At 42.7% G+C, this 20,408-nt stretch overlaps 1 protein-coding gene across 7 annotated transcripts in view; it reads right to left on the minus strand.

The window, feature by feature from the left end:
* Positions 1-20,408, minus strand: part of ATP10B (ATPase phospholipid transporting 10B (putative)) — a 236,504-nt gene that overhangs the window by 67,964 nt on the left and 148,132 nt on the right. For all 7 annotated transcript variants that reach the window (XR_004131953.2, XM_031437734.2, XM_031437735.2 and 4 more), the window contains one exon: positions 3,223-3,308. Coding sequence is in view for 6 of the 7 variants with exons in the window: in XM_031437734.2 (XP_031293594.2) it covers positions 3,223-3,308 (86 nt within the window). In the remaining variant the exon portion in view is untranslated. The remainder of the gene's footprint in view (positions 1-3,222; positions 3,309-20,408) is intronic.

The following is a 20,408-nucleotide window of genomic DNA, read 5'->3' on the forward strand; positions in this document are numbered from 1 at the left end:
TTCAGGAAGTTTGAATGTAACTTTCCTGTAACATTGGGGAGAACAGAAAAAAATTGATAAATCTGAACCTTTGGGATTTTCCTCCTCTGGTTCTTCAATACTTTATTCCTCTAGGTCCAGTTGTACGTGTTTTCTGTGCATTAACTCAATTAATGGTCATGACGACCTTATAAGATAGGTCATGTTTCATACCCATTTTATAGATAGGAAAACTGAGGCAAGTTCATAGAGCTACTGTGTAGCAGAAAGGGGATTCAAACCTAGGAAGCCTGGCTCCTGAGTGCATTACTGCCTCTCCATGTGCCTTTTAATAAAAAATCTTTACTGTGTTTATAAACTATATTTACTTACATTATTTTATTTGATTCTTCATGGCTCTGGGAAGGTAGCAGGGTGATTATCCTTACTCATGAGATGACAAAGCTCAGAGAGGGTGAGAGAGTTTTCCACGGCTAGTCCATGGGACACTCTCGGACTCGGGAACCCAGGGCACCGACACCAACTCTCCTGTGGTTTCCACTACGCTAGGGTTCCCAAAGTCACTCCCCTTAACTTACATTGAATCAGAGTCATTTCCAGTTGCAACTCTTTTGACTCTAACAAGGAAATGTCTTAGTATTTCATTAACCCTTTTCTAGCACTTACTTATCTAGCTTTTCAACACAGAGGCAGCTTTGGCAAGTAACAGTCTGTAGTTCGAATATAATGATAACTGTTTTGATTTCATTTTATTAATTTTACCTGTTATAAAATTTATATATGGAAAGTGACAATGCCATAAATCATTTATTTACAGCAGTGATACTGGTTGTTCATAGTGCCAGTGACATAAATTTTCCCTTTGCAATAAATTAAGAAAAAAAAAGCCAGTTCAAAATTTGGAAAGTATACATGTTTTATGAATATGATACAAATCATAAAGGTGGTTCAAGAATGGCTGAAGTTTAAGACCCTCCTCCCCCACCAAACACAGACGGAGCTGGCTATGGATAGGATACTGGGATAGAATCATGACTGACTCACTGTCAGTAGCTAGTGTTTAAAGAGCATTGTTACGATGCTCTGAGGCGATAACGTATGGCAGCGGGTTCTCCTTCTCCCGGTCACACTGCCCCTTTCTCAGTGGACGGGATGAGGGATTAGCGACCTCACAGCTCTTCTATTGAGTGCTCCGTTTGCAGGGATGCTTCATGTAACTCACTTGAGAGCAGGATTTCTCAACTTCGGCAGTAATGACAATTGGGGCGGGATCATTCTTTGTTGAGGGGACTGCTCTGTGCCTTGTAGGGCGCCGAGCAGCATTCTTGACCTCTACGCACTAGATGCCAGCAGCATCCCTCCGCAGCTGTGACAACCAGAAGGGTCTCCAGACACTGCGAAGGTCCTCTGATAGAGAGGAGGGGAGGGGGTTTGAGAACCACTGCTCTGTAGAGATCTTACTGTTTCCAAGTTGTATTTTCAAATCTGAGATCAGTACTCTCCAGAGAATGAAAAGCTGTTCATTTTCTAGCTAGCCTGGGTAGCCTAAATTAAGGGGACCTAAAGAAGCTTATGGAAACCTGGAGGCATCAGACCAGGGGATTTGCTCAGGAAGAGACTGCAGACCATCTCTGGGTGCTGGGCTCTGGCAGGGATGTAGGACCACAGTGCAAAATTGGCCAGCATCCCACAGGTTGGCTCCTGGGTGAACCAACCCGACTTTTTGGGCTCATCTATTGGGCTCAGGCAGGTGGGGGAAGATGTCTCTAGGGGCAGCAAGCAGGAAGAGGAGGTGCTGGGGTTGGAACAGAGCTGGGAAAGTTCTGTCTGGGATGAGGGGACAGAGCCCAGGATAAAACTTAGAAAGTCTGGCTGCTGGCATGAGCTGTTTGAGGGGGAAAGGACCACTAATAGAAACCCAGCAGTGAGGCTGTTCTCAAGAAGGCAGGAGGATGGCTCCAGGCAGAGGTGTCTTGGGATGAACCAAATCCACAAAACTTGGGCATGAGGGATGGGCTCTTTGCTGGGGCAGGTGGCAAGCTCTACCTCGCCAGATGCTGGCAATGAATCTTCCTCTCCCCCAGGGGCTCGTGCCCTTCTCCGCAGTCTCCATCTGCTTTCCCTGAGCTTTTTGAAAAGCCCTGAATAGCTGCTATTTATCTTGTTTTGTTCTTACCCTTTCCCCTCTTATCTTGTTCTTCATAACATCCCATGCAGCCTAAGGAAACACGGATGGAGGGAAAACAAAGACATCTGCCTCCCAGGAAGCCTTCCTAAGCCTCGCTGCAGGCCCGACTGGCAGAGAAGAGGCCCTAACATGTCTGAACTCTGTGTGCAGACGATGGAAAATGCACAGGGGTTGGAGTGAAAAGACCTGGATGGAAGTCCTAGCTTTGTCTTGTAGCCGTTGTGTGCCTTTGGGAGAATCTTGAGACACCTTACATCATCAGATTCCCCATCTGAAAAATGGGAATCATAATTCTCACTTCCCTGTGTTGTTCTGCAGATTAAATGAGATGATCTGCGAAGTCCTCTAAAACTGTTAAAGCCCTTAAAAAGGGCGTTTATCCACATCTGTTATCATTGCTTTTTCGGTCTTTTCTGTGCTAAGACCAGTAGTCAGATGTGGGAGCAGAATTACGGTATAATTCTCAGGCTGAACCAAAGTTCAGGGACTGTAACAACAATAATGGCCAAGAGCAGTAGCCCCAGTAACTGTTTACTCTGTGTCAGTTTCTGTGATCTGCATGTGATCAACTCTGAAAGAAAAATCCTCTGATGTAGCTATTATAGTCTTTTTTTTAACAGATGTGGCAACCAAGGCCCAGAGAGGTTAATTAATTTACTCAAGGTCACACAGCTTGTGAGAGAGCCTGGTTTCAAACCCAGGTCTTTCAAACTCCAAAGTCCCCATTCTTCCCTATAATGTAATACAGACTTTCAAAAAACGGATCTAAATTCAATCATATTTACTTTCCCTGAATCAGAGTGTGGTCTTGATTTTGATGTTGTTTCCCCAAAGTTCTGAAAAAACTATTAGTGAATTTAACCCGGTGAGATGATTAACTTTCACTCCAGGGGGAAAAAAAGAAGCAAGTTTTTCCAATTTAGTTAGGTTGCTCCAGCCCTTTTTTTATGATAAAGGGAAATTTCTTTGGGCCCAGATATTTATGTTTGGCCATTTCAAGAAAAAATGTTTTCGAGCTGCAGAGGAGATACTAGCTGCGCACGGACGTTACTTACATATATCCCCTAAATCTGTTGAGGTGGTTGTTGGGTTTCTCACAGATGATGGTGTTGTGGAAACGTTCCGGCTGGAACTGCACCTCCTGGGGGAGAGAGAGGACGCTGTGAGTTATTAAGTCAGAAGGATCTCGTTTTAATCAGATCATCAGGATAGCTAATCACAGTTAGAACCATCGTGAATAAGGTCATCCCTGCTCTGTCACACTGGTGACAGTTGTAGCGTGTCAGAAGAGAAAGTTAAACCCTCATTAAGGAGGAGAAAGTAGATGCAAATGAAAAGTGGGACACGTAGCAGAGGGAGAGCCCTGCCCAGACCACGTTTCTCCTGCAGGCGGGGGATTGCGTCTCCAGACCCACTCTGCCCCGTAGAACTTATGGCAGTGATGGAAATGTTCAGAGTCTGCACCGTCTGACACAGGAGCCACTCATCGCATGTGGCGACTGAAATATGGTGGTACAACTGAGGAACTGATTTTTAAATTTTATTAAAATTTTACTTAATTTTAACTAAAACAAGATAAATAGCTACATGTGGCTAGTGGCTACCACACTGGGCAGCACAGAAATAAATGATCAAAAAGCAGAGATTTTAAATCACACCACCACGAGCTATTCATGGTTAATATTCTTGTGTATACAGTACTTCCAGGGTTTAAAAAATATATACATACACCTACACACACATTTATGTATGGCCACACACACATTAATGCATTTTAAAAATGAGATTTCATGTTCACATATCTTGAACATTTATACATGTTAGTAAAATTTTCTACATCTTTTTCAACACCTGGATAGAAACCCATTGCATGAATGCCACCATATTTCATTTAATCATTTCACTACTGAACAGTGACACTGTTTCAACTGTTTTGCTGTTGCAAAAATGCGGTGAAAACAGTAGCTAACAAGACAAAGTAAGTAGCATTTATTGGACTCTTACTTCTGCCAGATGTTGTGAGAAGAACTTTACAAATACTATTTATTTTCAGGTCTACAATTATTCTATGAAGTAAGAACTTGGAGTATCTCCTCTTTAGAGATGGGAAAACTGTGACTCCAAAGGGTTAAGTAGGCTGCCCATGGTCATACCAGGACTGGGATTCCAATCCAACTCTGACTGCAGACCCTCTGTTCTGCATTGTACAGCACACTGCCCACGGGGTGAACATTCTTGCAGCAAAGCATTTTAAACACATTCTTGACTCTTTACTTTTTCTCCGTCATTAGGTATTTTAGTTGCATAATCTCTTAGAGTCCAATGCAGGGTGGGGTGGCAGGGGGGAGGGAGTGGTGAACACAACTAGGGGCGGGAAGATCTTGCTTTCTAATTCTACCCCACATTGGCTAACAGTACGTTCAACTCTTGAGCCTCAGTTTTCTCATCTGTAGAAGGACACTAGGATCACCTGCCCTGCCCATCTCATCTGTGCCCTGGAAGATAGAATCATGTGGAAAAGTTTTGAGAAGTGTGTAACATGCCTTGCTAAAGGTGGGATGGGAAATGGTTCCCGGGGTAGAGGTTTTAGTAGGAGGAGTGAATTTATCACCAGAAGCTTCACGGGACAGCTGTTCACAGGGGTGAATGGATTAGAAGCAATGATAGCATTTTCTGGCTTCGTGTAAATATACTGCCCCTTGGTTCTGTGGGGGCGCCAATATACATAAACTCTCCACTCACTTGAAATCAACTACCCATGCAGGAGTTTCTAAAAATACAGCCCCTTTCCCTGCAAGTATTGATTCCTTCAGGGACAGGCACTTGCCGAGTTCTGAGATGATGACAAATCACACTGTAATTTGTCAGCTGCTTTTGTGCGCTGATGAAGCCATGGGCTTCCCTCCAGATCCATCCCACTCGGCTCTTGGGTGGCCTTCTAAATCCAAACTCATTTCAGACAGGAGTGGCAGTGGGGTCTGGGAGCTAAGGGTCCTGCTGCAGGGAGTCACTGCCATCTGGTTGATCATACCCAGTAGAGCCTGGCCATGGTGACGTTTACCTCTCTCATCCCTCAGTGGGGCTCCCCAGTGACCTTCCCCCTGAAGTCTCCCTTGTTCTTTTCCTCTTCTGGGCACTGGCCCCAGATGCTCTGTCTCCCTGTCTTCATGGAGAGGTGACTTCACCCTTTTTAGCCTCCTGTTCCCAGGTTCCTTCCTTCCCTCCCCAAGATGTGCCGTGGGAGGGGCGCATGTCCCCTGTTCTCTCCAGACAACCCCTCAGGGTCACTTGCTTTAAGGACTTGCTGTAACTCACTCCAGGGAGGGGCTAGGAGAGCCCAAAGATGGGAGTGGTGGGAGGAATCTCCAAGCCCTACAACTCTGTCAGCCTCCTTATTTTAACCTTGTTTAGGAGTTTCTGATTCACTTCTTTTTCCTTTTTTTTTCCCCCTAATTGAAGTACAGTCAGTTACAATGTGTCAATTTCTGGTGTTCAGCACAATGTCCCAGTCACGCATATACATACATATATTTATTTTCATATTCTTTTTCATTAAAGCTTGTTACAAGATATTGAACCTAGTTCCCTGTGCTATACAGAAGAAACTTTTTAAAAAAATCTATTTTTATATATAGTGGGTAACGTTTGTAAATCTCAAACTCCCAAATTTATCCCTTCCCACCTCCTGTCCCCGATTCACTTCTGACTCCCTGCTTCCGACCCCCCAGCATTTCTTAACTTGTGGATGAAGTCCACCTGACCGACTTTTCTTTCTGACTCAGCCTTTTATCTAAGGAACCGTCCTGGATGAAAGTCTCACTAACAGGCAGGAAGCCCTGGGGAGCTATCAGGGTACAGGAAAAGATGAACCCTTTCCAGAGAAGAGAGCGTGTCTGTGCAGTTTTTCAGGCCAGATGCACCCATCCTGATCCCTTACTATGTGCCAGACACCTGTCATAAAGTTCTCACAGTGACCTCAAGGGCTTTGCACAGAAGTGCAAATGGAGATTCAATAAAGCAACCTGTCTTATGATTGGTGAGTAACAGAGCCAGGACTGCAACTTCCATAAATGGAATCGAAAGCCAGTCGTCATTTTCCTCATAGTCCTTGTCATTGTTCTCACATTAATACATTTATTCCTCCTTCTCCTCCTCCCATTACTAATCATCATCATTATTATATTACAGCACTTACTGAATGCTTATGTGTCAAAAACAACTAAATATTTTGCAAATGCTATTCCTTTGAATTCATACAATGACTCTATCAAATAAGTTCTATTATTATCTCTATTTCAGACATAAAGGAACTAAGGCTAAGGGAAGCTCAGTAAATTTTCCCAGTGACTTGGAGCTATAGCAAAGCAGAAGACAGTCTTTAACCTCTGGACTTCTGATGCCACACAGTCTGCTCTCTTAAACCACAGTGTTATTTTGATGCCCAAAGGAAAGATGAAAAGATTCAGCCTTTAAGATCTCCTTTTGGCCCTATTTCCTTTTCTATGCTCCTTTCCACTTCCTATGACTGAAGTACCTGGTACAATACATGAAGTCCATATATAGTTGGCCCTTGAACAACACGGGTTTGAACCATGTGGATCCATTTACACAGACTTTAAAAATAGCATATACTACAGAACTACCTGATCTGTGGTTGGCTGAACTGTAGACGCTGAGCTGTGAATATAGAGAGCTGATTATAAATTAGACTCGACTTTTCCACTGTGTGGATGGTTGGCACTCCAACCCCTATGTTGTTCAAGGGTCAGCTGCATGTGGAATCTTACTGTCAGAGAGGCAGGGAGTGATGGGTGGGTGAAATGGGTGAAGGGGATCAAAAGTTACAAACTTCCAGTTAAAAAATAAAACAGGAATGTAGTGTGCAACATGGTGACTCTTTAATAATACTGTATCGCTTTTTTGAAAGTTGCTATGAGAGTAGATCTTAAAAGTTCCCATCACACGAAAGAAAACTGCAACAATGTTTGGTGACTGATTGTGGTGATTGTTTCACAGCAAATCATTACCTTGTATCCCTAGAGCTAATATAATGTTATATGTCAATTACATCTCAATAAAAAATCTAAGCAAACGCCAGTGCCTGGAAACCATCATCATTATCACCATCACTACCATTCCTCTTAACTTGAGTCAAATAAGGAAGAATCAAAAAATAAATTACATAATATTGTCCTGCTGACCTTTGATTTACCTCTATTCAATGTTTTTTTTTTTTAATTTCTTTGTTCCTAAAGGATTTGTTTTTACATTTCATGAAAGGTTTTGCGCTGGCTCCCTCTGTTTTCTCTAGTCTCTGCATCTGGTTGGTGGGCAGGTCAAGGCATTTCTAGACCAGGGTAGCTCACCCTCGGCACTCTTGACACGTTGGGCTGGGCAATTCTTTGATGTTTAGCAGTATTCCTGGCCTCTACCAGCTCATGTCAGTAGCACCCTCCCCTCTTTCCCTCAGTTGTGACAACCAGAAATATTTACAGGCATTTCTGAAAGTCTGCTGTGTGGGTAGAAGTAGGAATTACTCTAGAAGTTCTAAATTAACTTGCGATGAAGATGCCCAGATTGAGAACACCCTCTATCCTATCCATCCACTGGGAAAGGGCAGGACAAGTTTTTTTTTTTTCCCCCTATCTTCTTTCTATTCAATTGGAAAACATTTAGGTTTTATGACTGGGGGTTCTTAATGACATGTAATGAGAGAAACCTGTATATATCACTCCATACCACAGAAACTACTGCATACGCATGGTGGGCCTCTCTTGCAATATATCTAGTATCCTAAGGCTAAAAAAGAACGGAGATTGACAATGAAAAAAAGAATTCATTTTTAATATACAGTAGAGAATGTATGTAAAATTACTACAACTAATAAGCAATGTCCTGTGTTATCTTTTCCAGGTATATTTGCATTTTTTGAGGAGAGGAGAGGAGAGGAGAGGAGGCAATTAGTTTTATTTTATTTATTTATTTAATGGAGGTACTGGAGATTGAACCCAGGACCTCGTGCATGCTAAGCACACACTCTACCACTGAGCTATACTCTCCTCCCTGGTATATTTGCATTTTAAAGCAGGGTACCTTCAGAGAGTAGAGGTTAAGAGGCTACATTGTCTAGACAGAGAACATTCTTTTGAGAATTATTACTATATTTTTTTAGCAAATTTTTTTTGCCACCTCCTCTGTGAAACCTGCCCAAGTCTACATAGACCATTTCACTTCAGCCAACAAAATTGCTCCTTTTCACATGTTTCCACACCAACTCTCATGCCTTCATTTAACACCGATGTGTCCAAATCTCTGCTAACCCCTAGTAGACTGTCAAACTTCCTCTGGAGCATCTCCCGTAATACCTTATGTTAACAGGCACACCATAAAGACGTGGTGAGGTAAGGTTAGTACTGGAGAGGGTAATATTATGAATGTAAATACTGAAAGGTGATGGATGAAGAGATAACAAAGAAAACCTCTGTAAAGACCGGCGCACATAATTAGGAAAAGCCCCAGGTACAAATCTTTAATTCACGGGAATGGGATTGCTCCTTGCAAGGAAATTCTTTGGCTCAACTAATTAAAAAAAGAAAAAATATAGTCAAAGTCTTAGATCCCCACATGGGCCAGACTAGTCTCCTATTCACCCATCTATCCATCCATCCATTCATTCAGTCATGTATTCAAGCATTTATTGAATTCTCACAGTATTTGCGAAGAAGAGAGAATGAGAGAGAAGGAAAAGGCTGCTGACACAAATCAATTACGGCAGCCATAAAACAACTCAAGGTTCCCAGTTTAGCTCCACGTGTCAATGGTCTTATCTAGGAAATCGAAGGAAAGTGAGCCAAGTGTTAGTGTGCAATGAATGACTCTCGGGGTTAAGGTACTCCTCACTGCCCTACGTCCTAGATACAGAAGGCTATCCTCCTGGGGCCACTGGAAAGGCTGAGCAACCTGAAGCTAACAGGGTGAGAGATACTCCCTCACCTAACAAATGAGACCATTAAGCAACTGCTGCTAGCGCATTCTCCTGCGGCAGTGACGTTTCCTGGTCCTTGTTTCTGAGCCTGGATCTTCAGATTTCCTTTGATTCTGTGAGTCATACTGCGTGCTTCCCCCCTTCCATCCCACCTTTCACCACATTTTTGCAATAATCTTATTTTGCTTAAGTTAGCCAGAATCATTTCTGTTCTTGCTAACAAAGAATTGCAATCAACACAGTGGCCTACTCAGTCTACTGGGCATATCAGGACCTTCAAAAAATAAAGACATTTATTTACTTTTAAATTTAAAGCCACAGTTCACAAAATGTTGCCCCTTACATACTTGATCTTATTTGATCTTCCGAGATCTCCTGTGATGTGTCTGGGACAGGTTAGTCCCATTTTATAGAAGAGAAAACTGATTGTTGATTATTCTAAGGAACTTGCCCAAGGTCACACAGCTCACGGACACCCAGGTTTATTTGATGCTAAAGTTTGTGCTTGTTCTTTGCCTGATGTAAGCATTTAATTCTGTCTTCCCCTAGAGCAACCCCTCTGGGCCTTTTTTCATGCTTTCTTCACAAGTTTTCCACATTGACAATTCTCTTAAACCTTCATTGCCAAGCTGAAGGGTTATACCCCTTAAGGACCCATCTGTCTACCACAGACCATAGCAATTTCTCCTTTCTTTGAGCCTAGAGCATTTGTAAGATCCATACCACTCACATGGAACTTAAAATGTTTTACATTTTTAAATTGTCAAATACCAAGCTGTTTCTATAAGCCAATTGGTAGATGAAGCACTGGAACATGCCTATAAATCCCCAAATACACCAATATGCTGTCTGTAGACAGAGTAAAAATAACTCTCACACATACATGGTTTTCAAATTTCTGTAGGAATTCCTGAGATCAAAGTACAAATTCACTCAAATAGGTCACCAAATTCACAGTAGCTTTTTGTTTTAATTTATTTTCTTAACTAGTGGACACTGAAAGGACAAGCACTTTCATGGTGGAGGGTTTGGGGCATTAGGATTATCAAACATTTTTTTCATAGTCACCAAGGGTCTTTATGTTAAAAAAAAAATAGCTCCTAAGCTATTGGAGGGCAGGAAGTATGTCTTACACCACTTTGAAACCCCTCCACCGACTTAAGGAAGCACTCAAGGAAGATTCTGTTAGCAAGACGGTGGAGTGGGAAGACTCTCAGTTCACCTCTTCCCACAGGCACACCAAATAACAATCATTTAGAGCAACTATCAATGAGAATGGCCTGAAGACTAGCAGAAGGGATTTTTTCAAAACTGAAGGTCTAGTGAAGGAACCACAGTGAGACAGGAGAGGCCGTGATGTGGTATAGTCAAGACTCACACCCCCAGGTAGGAAACCCACAAATGGGGGGACATTCACAACTGCAGAGCTTCTCCCCAGGGAGCAGGGGGTCTGAGCTCCACGTCAGGCTCCCCAGCCTGGGAGCCCTGCATGAGGAAGGCAAGTCCTAAGAGTGTCTCGTTTTGAAGGCCAGTGGGGCTTGTTCACCAGAGATTCCATTCTCAAAATGTGCACACAAAATCTTACACGCTCCGAGACCCAGAGCAGAGGCAGTAATTTGAAAGGAGCCTGGGTCAGAAGCACTCACTAATCTTGGAGAGCTTCCCAGAGAGACCAGAGGCCACTGGAATCCCTCTGGGGAGACAGATGCTGCTGGCAGCCATTTTCGGGAGCTCCTTCTACCAGGGAGACACCGGTGTTGGCAAGTGCCACTTGGAAGAATTAGTGTTAAAATGACACACCACCCAGTGTGCTCTAGAGATCCAGTGTAATCTCTATTAAGATACCAATGATATATTTCACAGAACTAGAACAAATAATTCTACAATTTGTATGGAAGCACAAATGACCCAGAATAACCAAATACAATGTTGAGAAAGAACAAAAATGTGAACAAAGAACAAAAAAAAGAACAAAAAAAAGGTGTCACACGCCCTGATTTCAAACTACACTACAAAGCCAAGGTCATCAAAACAGTGTGGTGCTGGCACGAAAACAGACACACAGATCAATGGAACAGAATAGAGAGCCCAGAAATGACAAAGGAGGCAAGAATACATGATGGAGAAAGACAGTCGACTCAATAAATGGTGCTGGTAAAACTGGACAGCTACACGTGAAATAACTTACCTGTACTGCTTTCTCATACTGTACACAAAAATAAACTCAAAATGGATGAAAGACTTGACTGTAAGACCTGAAACTGCAAAACTCCTAGAAGAAAACATACGCAGTGCACTCTTTAACATCAGTCTTAGCCGTGTCATTTTGGATCTGTTTCCTAAGGCAAGGGAAACAAAAGCAAAGACTTACACAAACGAGACTACATCAAACTGAAAAACTTTTGCACAGGGAAGGAAACTATCAACAAAATGAAAAGGCAGCCTACTGCATGGTGGAGATATCTGCAAATGATATATCTGAGAAGGTCCAAAATATTAAAAAAAAAAAAAACAAACCCGACTTCATACAACTCAACCTCAACAAATCAAAGAACCTGATTAAAACTGGGCAGTGGACCTGAGTAGGCATTTTTTTTTCCCCAAAGAAGACATACAGATGGGCCGATAGACACATGAAGATGCTCAATATTACTAATCACCAGGGAAATGCTAATCTAAACCACACTGAGATAGCACCAAATATGGGTCAGAATGGCTATTATCAAAAAGACAACAAATAACAAGTGTTGATGAGGCTGTGGAGAAAAGGGAACCCTAGGGCACTACTGGTGGGAATGTGAATTGGTGTAGCCATTGTGGAAAACAGCATGGAGTTTTCTCAAAAAATTAATAGAACTACCAAATAATCCAGCAATTCCACTCATGGGTTTTTTCTGAAGAAAATGAAGACATTCATTTGAAAAGATAGCTATACCCCTATGTTCACTGTAGCATTATTCACAATAGCCAAGATATGAAAACAGCCTAAGTGTCCATTGATAGATGAATGGATAAAGAAGATGTGGTGTATGTATACAATGGAATATTACTCAGCCTTAAAAAAAGAAATATTGCCATTTGTGGCAACATGGATAGTCCCAGAGGGTATTATGCTAAGTGAAATGTTAGATAGAGAAGGATGAATACTGTATGATTTCACTTACATGTGGAATTTAAAAAAACAAAACAAATAAACAAACATAACGAAACAGAAACAGAGTCATAGAAACAGAGAACAAATAGGTTCAGAGAGGATGGGGGTAGAGGGAAGAGTAAAATGGATGAGAAAGATTAAAAAGTACAAACTTCCAGTTGAGAAATATTAAATGAGTCACAGGTTTGAAACGTACAGCATGGCAAGTATGGTCAGTCATAATGTAACACCTTTGTATAGGGACAGATGGTAACTAGACTTGTGATCATTTTGTAATGTGTAGAAATATCGAATCACTATGTTGTGCACCAGCATGAACACAGTGTTGTAGTTGCAGGTCAGTTACACTTTAATACCAACCAGCCAACTAAACAAAGTCATAGAAAAAGAGATCAGATTTATGGGTACCAGAGGTTGGAGGTGGTGGGAGGGGGAAATGGCAGTAACAGGTACCAACTTGCAGTTACAAGATAAATAAGTTCTTGGGATGGAAGGTACAACATGATTAATCCAGTGAACACTGCTATAATGTTATATATAAAAGTTGGTAAAAGAGTAAATCCTTAGAGTCTTTCTCACAAAGAAAAAAAATTTTTTTTCTCTTTCTTTTATTTGGTATCTATATGAGATGAGGGATGTTCACTGAACTATTGTAGTAATCATTTCATGATGTATGCTGCACAAATCATTTTGCTGCACACCTTCAGCTGAGTCAATGCTGTCGGTCAATTACATCTCAATGAACCTGGAAGAAAAAGAACAGAAAAACCACCACCATAAAAGAACTAAATGCATTAAAGAATAGAAAAAAAAAAAAAAAAGAAAAAAGAGAGATTCTGCGAATTAAAGAAGGAGAAATCAACAAAACTCTTTCCTCCAACACAGAATGCACTTATTTATTGTGTTTTAACTCTGAGCCAGGGATGGATGAGAAAAAGAGTGGAAGCAGGGAACGCCAAGGTTCTGTGAAGCTCCCAGAGTCCTCTTCTACACACACAACCCTCGGGCTGGATGGCTAGAAGGACCATCCTCTCCCATCCCCCGCCCCATGCTGGGGTGAGGGTGACGCAGTAGCAGTAACCCATCTGCGGACTCTGCATGGGCTCACGAGCTCACATGGACGCTGCAAGGACTGGGGGTCCTGGGGGACACAGCCCATGCCCATTCATGCTGCTACACAAGGGATGCACTGCAATCTTAGAAGAGCACTATTTAAAGTGGCTTTTGAACTTTTTTAAAAAAGCATACGAGTTTGGATAAATGGTAAAATCCAATGCTCTTCATGCCCCAGCTGCTGAGCCAAGGGACTGAGGTTTCCTCCCTGGCATGCAAATGAACTCTCTGGCTTCTGGGAATCCTGTCTGAAAACTAATGAGAGTGACCAGCACTTGATAACCCTTCTGCTTCCTGGTCAAAGTTCTCTCCAAGATAATCTGCAACAGGGTGCCTGGAAGGTACTTTCCTCCAGTTCAGGTGAGGAAACTGTCTGCATATGCCTCAGCCTGGGTCTCCCTGCCTGCCCAGTGACTCCCCTAAAAGCGCACAGGGTGGGCTGGAGGGCTGCGGGAGAAAGACTCTACCTCAGGCGTCCTTCCAGTCTGTGTTCCCTTTTTCTAAGAGGACAAATACTCTGATTCTTACTGAGAGCTAACACTAAATCTGATTTTGAAATCTGCCCCATGACATTTTCCAATATCAAAGACACAGGTCACGTGTGAAGCAAATACAGGAAGAAGAATGATTTCTTCTGTCATTCCTAAAAGGAATCAGTTAATTGTGAAATTGTTAAGAACTGTCTGTTTCACTCCCTGTTGGAGCCTGTATCTCTCTTGTCCACACCTGGCCCCCCCGCCCCCCGGCACACTACAGCACCTGGTGCAAAGAAGGCACTCAGTCTGTACTTGTGATTGTGGGATGCTGCGAATATAGGCGGCCGCCACCAGGTGGGCAGTGGCTCCTGAAGCCAGCACTGCACAGACACACTTTCCTGTACACATTTTTTTCTTGCTGTGGATAACTGAGATGCAAGACGGTGACATGAGATCCAGTGTTTCATACCTCGTTTTGGGCAAAAGAGATCAGAAAGAAGAGAGTATGAATTCCAGTTTGAGGAACTCTGTACAAAGTTACTTATGCAGATATGATCGTAACGTGTCATCCCATAATAGCAACAACAGTGACAAATCCTAACGCAGTGTCTGGCAACAGAAGGACCTCACCAGGCATTGGCCGAGTAAACGAATTTACCGAATGAACTACAAAGAGGGAGGCACCATGGTTGAGAGCGGCAAGAACAGTCCCTGGCACAAAGCACAAAGGAGGGATTCACTGCAGGCACCTTGCAGAGAAATGCCGCCCAGGCAGAGGAAGGGCAGACAGGAAGGGGCTTTTTGGGGAGAGGGAATGCCACTGGGGGCTGTAGGAGAGAGGGCATTGGGCCCCTGTCCTTAAGCACATATGACCGTGGTTGTGCTCAGTTAGGCTTACGTAGCCCCGATGCAGCGCAGACGTAATGGGTATTTACTGCTGTGCTGTTCGGGGCTCTCCTGCCTCATAGGCCAGTATCAGCCATCAACCAGAGGATGCCAGGGACAGAATCCTTCCCCCTGGCCAGAGTTAACTGGGCTGGGGTGGGGGTGGGGGGCACATGAAACCAGCCAGGCTGATCAGCCCCTCTGCCTGGGACGTTTTAAGCCAGACAACGGGGAAGATTCCGAGTCCCTTTCTAGGGGGTTGGGGCATAAACATGGGTTTCCTGGGGCCACTTTTCTCTTCCACATGAAAGAATCTGGTTTGAGAGATCAAAGCCAAACACAGAGGGAAATACAAACCGGAAGAAGGACTAAGTATCATTCTTACAGGAAATCCCGAACAGCCCGTTAAGGGTAGGTCTCGTGATAAAATCCACCAGGAAACTACATTTCCCACTGAACTGAAAGCTTGCATTCCTGACAAGCTCCCAGGCGATGCTGAAGATTCTAGTTGGTGTCTCCTTGGTGGAGCAAGTCCCTTGTCATCACTGGGAAATGATCTGACAGACTTCAGGAACAGTTGGGCTTCAATGGTTCTGATAAAAGGTAATAAGGATGATTGCTCTGAAAAACTAGCCACAAGAATTCATTTCTGATTCTTGGGCTTTGGTAACTGTTCCATCTTCCAAAATAAGTGGCACATACTTTTCAGGTGTTAAATTCCAAATGCCCATCTTGGAAATCCCTTTAAAGAAGAGATTTCAGGTTTCACAATATCCCCAAAGAGAAAACTGTGCCATTTAATTCTCTGGTGAAGTCCTCTTGTCTGCTTGGCAGACATTACCACAGTCCTCGCTTTGCATTCCTTCTCTTTCTGCCTTTTGCCCAGCAACGGGAAATGCGAATAAATATTTCAAGAATAAGTCAATAATTTTGTGAATTCAAAGAGAGCCTATCACGATCAAAGTTCCAGTTGAAAAACCAAACCAAAAAACCTGATTTGGCCCACGTTGCAGTCTGAGGAGAGGATTTTGAAGCTAACTCCTCGGCAGCCTTGAGAATGACACGTGGTGTCGCAGGAGGAAGAGCCTCTGGAGAAGCCCTTTCAGGTGTGTCGTTTCGTCTGACCCTGGACGGGAAGGGAAGAATGAGCTGCCTACGCCGTGAGGACGCCTCCTCGTCACTCCTCACCTCCGTGATCGTGTGCGTTCCGTACCATGCAGACTAACATGCTCCTCAAATTTCCATAGGAAGGCTGACAACTGTTGTGCCAAAAATGGTCCCAAGGTTAAGTAAGTTTGGGAAGCTCAAGGTTAAAGAAAGTTTAACTGGCCTCTTCCCTCCAGATCTTCTCTGAGACCTTATCGTGTTGACGGTACACTGGAACCTCCCCGAGGACGGGTCCACAGGACACTGGCCTCCCTATCAGACTTGACCATGGACCTTGTTTTTAAAGAACTATCTCTTGAAATAAGGGTTTGGCGGACTCCGGCTTGAGAAATGCTGGTCTTATTGACTGTGAATTAACAGAATATCCTGGCGAACATGGGTGTGGCAAATGGTGTAGGGTTGGGAGTTTCTAGAAATCCCTGTGATTAGCAAAAAAAAAAAAAAAAAAAAAAAACCCCACAAAAAACCCTTCTGGAAAGGTGAAAGTCTCACAGCCAACGAGAGTAACAAGCTGATGAAAGCCATGAATACCTATTACTGAAGGTAATAAATTTCCAAACAAACCATATTTGCAGGTGTTTAAAAATCTTCTCTGAGACAGCTGGTGAAATCTGCCTTTTCTGGACCTCAGGCTTTTCAACCGTCAGATGCAGTAGTTAACACCCACCTCACAGGATGGTTGTGAGGACAAATGACAATGCCAGCAAGGCACAAGCACACGTAAGACGCTCAGAGGTGGCGGTTTTGTTCTCATGATTGCAATGAGGGCTTTTTTGGAAGTAGCACCTTCCCTCCCTTATACAGATTTTCAAGGACATGGTGGTAGGTTCATATTAAGATCATCTGGGAGAATATTTTAAAAATATGCATGCCCAAAGAATATGAAAACAGATACATGTATGCATATGCATGACTGAAACATTATGCTGTACGCCAGAAATCGACACATTGTAACTGACTATACTTCCATTAAAAAAAATAAATTAAAAAAAAAATGCATGCCTCAGACCCCTCCCTTAGTCCCGGCAAATTACAATTTGGTGATAAGGGGAAGGATGCATGTATATTTGAAAGAGTTTCTCCCTGTGATGAGTATGATTCATCCTCAACACCTGCAAGGCATTTCAGACAAATTTCTAAGTTGTGATCCCACCTCTCTTGCAGAATTCCTGGGATACGTTCCTTGGAATCAAAGGTTTTCTGTGGTTAAATATTTAGAAGTCCTACGTCCTAGTACCTGCCCCCTTTCCTTCTTGGGGCTTATTAAAGAACCGGAGAAATTGTGCAGGACACTCTATTTGAAAACTGGTAATCTGTTGTCTTCTGATCTTATCTGATATTGCAACACAGATTTTTTTCTTACCACTCTCAACATCTTTGTCCAGTACATTTGAGAAATACTATAGTATAGAGTCAGAAGACACTTCTATCCATATTCAGAAATCTTTTTTGCACTGAAGACGTAAGGGAGAAGCAAGGCAGCAAAGAGCAGCTGAAATTCCTCCTCCCCAGGGAGCTGGCTAAGCCTGCCTTTATTTCTCCTGCTACTTGCTACATATGTGTGGAAAAAAGTATTGAAAATGTTAAATGTGTGCTTTCAAGTAAGTACCCCTGGGTAGACTCTGGGTGATAGTCAATGGACCAGGGGGATGACCTACTTCAAAAACCTTAAGAGCTTGGACTCTGGGCAAACTTGGCTTTGAATCCTGCTTCCAACACTTCCCAGCTCAGTGACCTTAGACAAGTTACTTCATTTCTCGGTGCCTCACTTACCTTATGTGTATAAGGACTTTAAAAAAGTGTAAGTGCATTATCATTATAGTATCATCATCATTCTTACAGAAATGGAAAAGCACACTTAAGCAAAGTGAGGGGGGAATCAAGAATTTAAACAGACTGGAAAATTCTGGAAACCTTCAAACTCAAATAAATCTTATTCTCTTCACACATGAATTTATCTTTCTTTTTTTTTTTTTTTTCCGGGTAAATCATTACACCAAGTATCCTAGGAGAATTTGGGTCCGAGCTTGAGGGATGTGATTAAATTGAATTGGCTGGTTTATAGCAGTGGCCTGTGAATGACCCTTTCATCCGGCTCTTCATTCGAGTCAAATCCCAAACTATTTGACTAATTAACATACAAGGAAAACCTTGGGAGTGCTGCCACTGGGTGAAACTCAACACCACCAAAATAACATGCCCAAGAGACTCAAAAGACTCAGAATTGTGGTGGGGATGTTGGAGTGGGGAGGCTGAAGGAGAGATCTGTAAACACATACAAGTTTCGCTGCTTCCAGAATGTTTTTTAAAAAAAAACTCAATAGAATAGACTGGGGGTGGGGAGGGTGTAGCTCAGTGGTAGAGTGTATGCTTAGCATGTTTGAGGACCTGGGTTCAATCCCCAGTACCTCCATTTAAAAAATAAATAAAATAAAATAAATAAAAAATTTAAAAATCCAATCAAAAAAATTTTTACAGAAAAAGCATAGAAGGGGAAGTTTCAGAGTGCTTTGCATGCAATGGGATTGAGGTGGCAATTTTACACTCACACACATATCCACGTGGGCGTGGATGTGCGCAATGCGTATTTCTCACCATGAGTTACGGCTAAGAAGGTTTGAAAACCTTTGCTCACAAGGCCCTGAGCCAAGAAGTAGGTTGCTGTTGTGTGTAGAATGGCTTTGTGAACTTAGCTTCTGCCCTGCCACTTTGAGGTGATAGGGTGAGTGTGACAAGGACAAGCAAAGGAGAGAACACTCAGACACCAAGCCCCGGGGCCATGATCGACTCAAGCAGAGCCTGGACACCACTGGGAGGGCTGAGCCACTGTCACAACAATAAACAAGGTGATTGCAAGGTGGTCATGGTGGTTTCCATTCCCAGTCTAGAGGCTACAGCCAAGGAGGCAGCAGTAGACCACTGACTATGGATCTAATGAAGCAGCACACCCTTCATCGTGTTCCCTGCTCTCCTTACCTCATCTGAATCTCACAGCAACACTTTGGGAGAGCTATTTGTATTACTCCCATTGTAAGGATGACAGAACAGACTTCCGAGGACTGAATCTATCACACAAAAGCAATTTTGTGAGCACTGTTCCTCCAGAGCTTTGAGAGGGGCAAAGGGAGGTGCGACAGGTTGCCTACTCTTGAGACGTTTCTGTCTAGATACTAACCGTGAGCTCACGAGACTCTCTGAGGAATGAAGTGTTTGCCTTCTTTCCTCTCAATCCCCTAATTCAACCAATTTCTCCTCAGCCACAGGCTGGCGGAGTGAATAAAAGGAATAGAATTTTATTCTTTTCCATGAGTAGAGAAAGGTACCAGATAGGAAATCAACCCTTTCAAGGGGAACTTTAATAAGAAAAAAACAAACAACTCAATTCAAAAATGGGCAGAAGACCTAAACAAGCAATTCTCCAAGGAAGAAATACAAATTATCAATAGGCACATTAAAAAATGCTCAATATCACTAATTATTTGAGAAATGCAAACCAAAACTACGATGAGGTATCACCTCTCACCAGTCAGAAAGGCCGTCATTCAAAAGTCCACAAATGACAAATGCTAGAGAGGCTGTGGAGAAAAGGGAACCCTCCTACGCTGCTGGTGGGAATGCAGTTTGGTGCAGCCACTATGGAAAACAGTGTGGAGATTCCTCAAAAGACTAGGAATAGACTTACCATATGACCCAGGAATCCCACTCCTGCGCATATTTTTAGAAGGAACCGTACTTCAAAAAGACACCTGCACCACAATGTTCATAGCAGCACCATTTACAATAGCCAAGACATGGAAACAGCCTAAATGTCCATCAACAGATGACTGGATAAAGAAGATGTGGTATATTTATACAATGGCATACTACTCAGCCATATAAACGACAACATAATGCCATTTGCAGCAACATGGATGTCCCTAGAGAATGTCATTCTAACTGAAGTAAGCCAGAAAGAGAACAGACTCATAGACATAGAATACAAACTTGTGTTTGCCAAGGGGGCGGGGGATTGGAAGGGACAGACTGGGATTTCAAAATTTGTAGATACTGACAGGCATATGCAGAATAGATAAACAAAATTATACTGTATAGCACAGGGAAATAAATACAAGATCTTGTGGTAGCTCACAGCAAAAAAAAATGTGACAATGAATGTATGTATGTTCATGGATAACTGGAAAACTGCACTGTACACTGGAAATTGACACAACACTGTAAACTGACTATAACTCAATAAAAAATGTTACAAAGAAAAGAAGAGAAAATTGGAGCATCACACCCAGTTTTAACCAGTCAACACAGGCTGCCTATGAACACCACTGATATTTACTGCCAACTATTTATTTACTGGTCTCTCACCACGTGCCTGGCTTCATGCTAAGTAATTCACGTATGTATCACCTGGTCTTCAGAAACACCGTCTGGAGAGGGTACTTTCTGTTCCCATTTTCAAGATGAGAG

Source organism: Camelus dromedarius, chromosome 27 (genome assembly GCF_036321535.1).
Source record: "Camelus dromedarius isolate mCamDro1 chromosome 27, mCamDro1.pat, whole genome shotgun sequence".
Lineage (NCBI taxonomy): Eukaryota > Metazoa > Chordata > Mammalia > Artiodactyla > Camelidae > Camelus > Camelus dromedarius.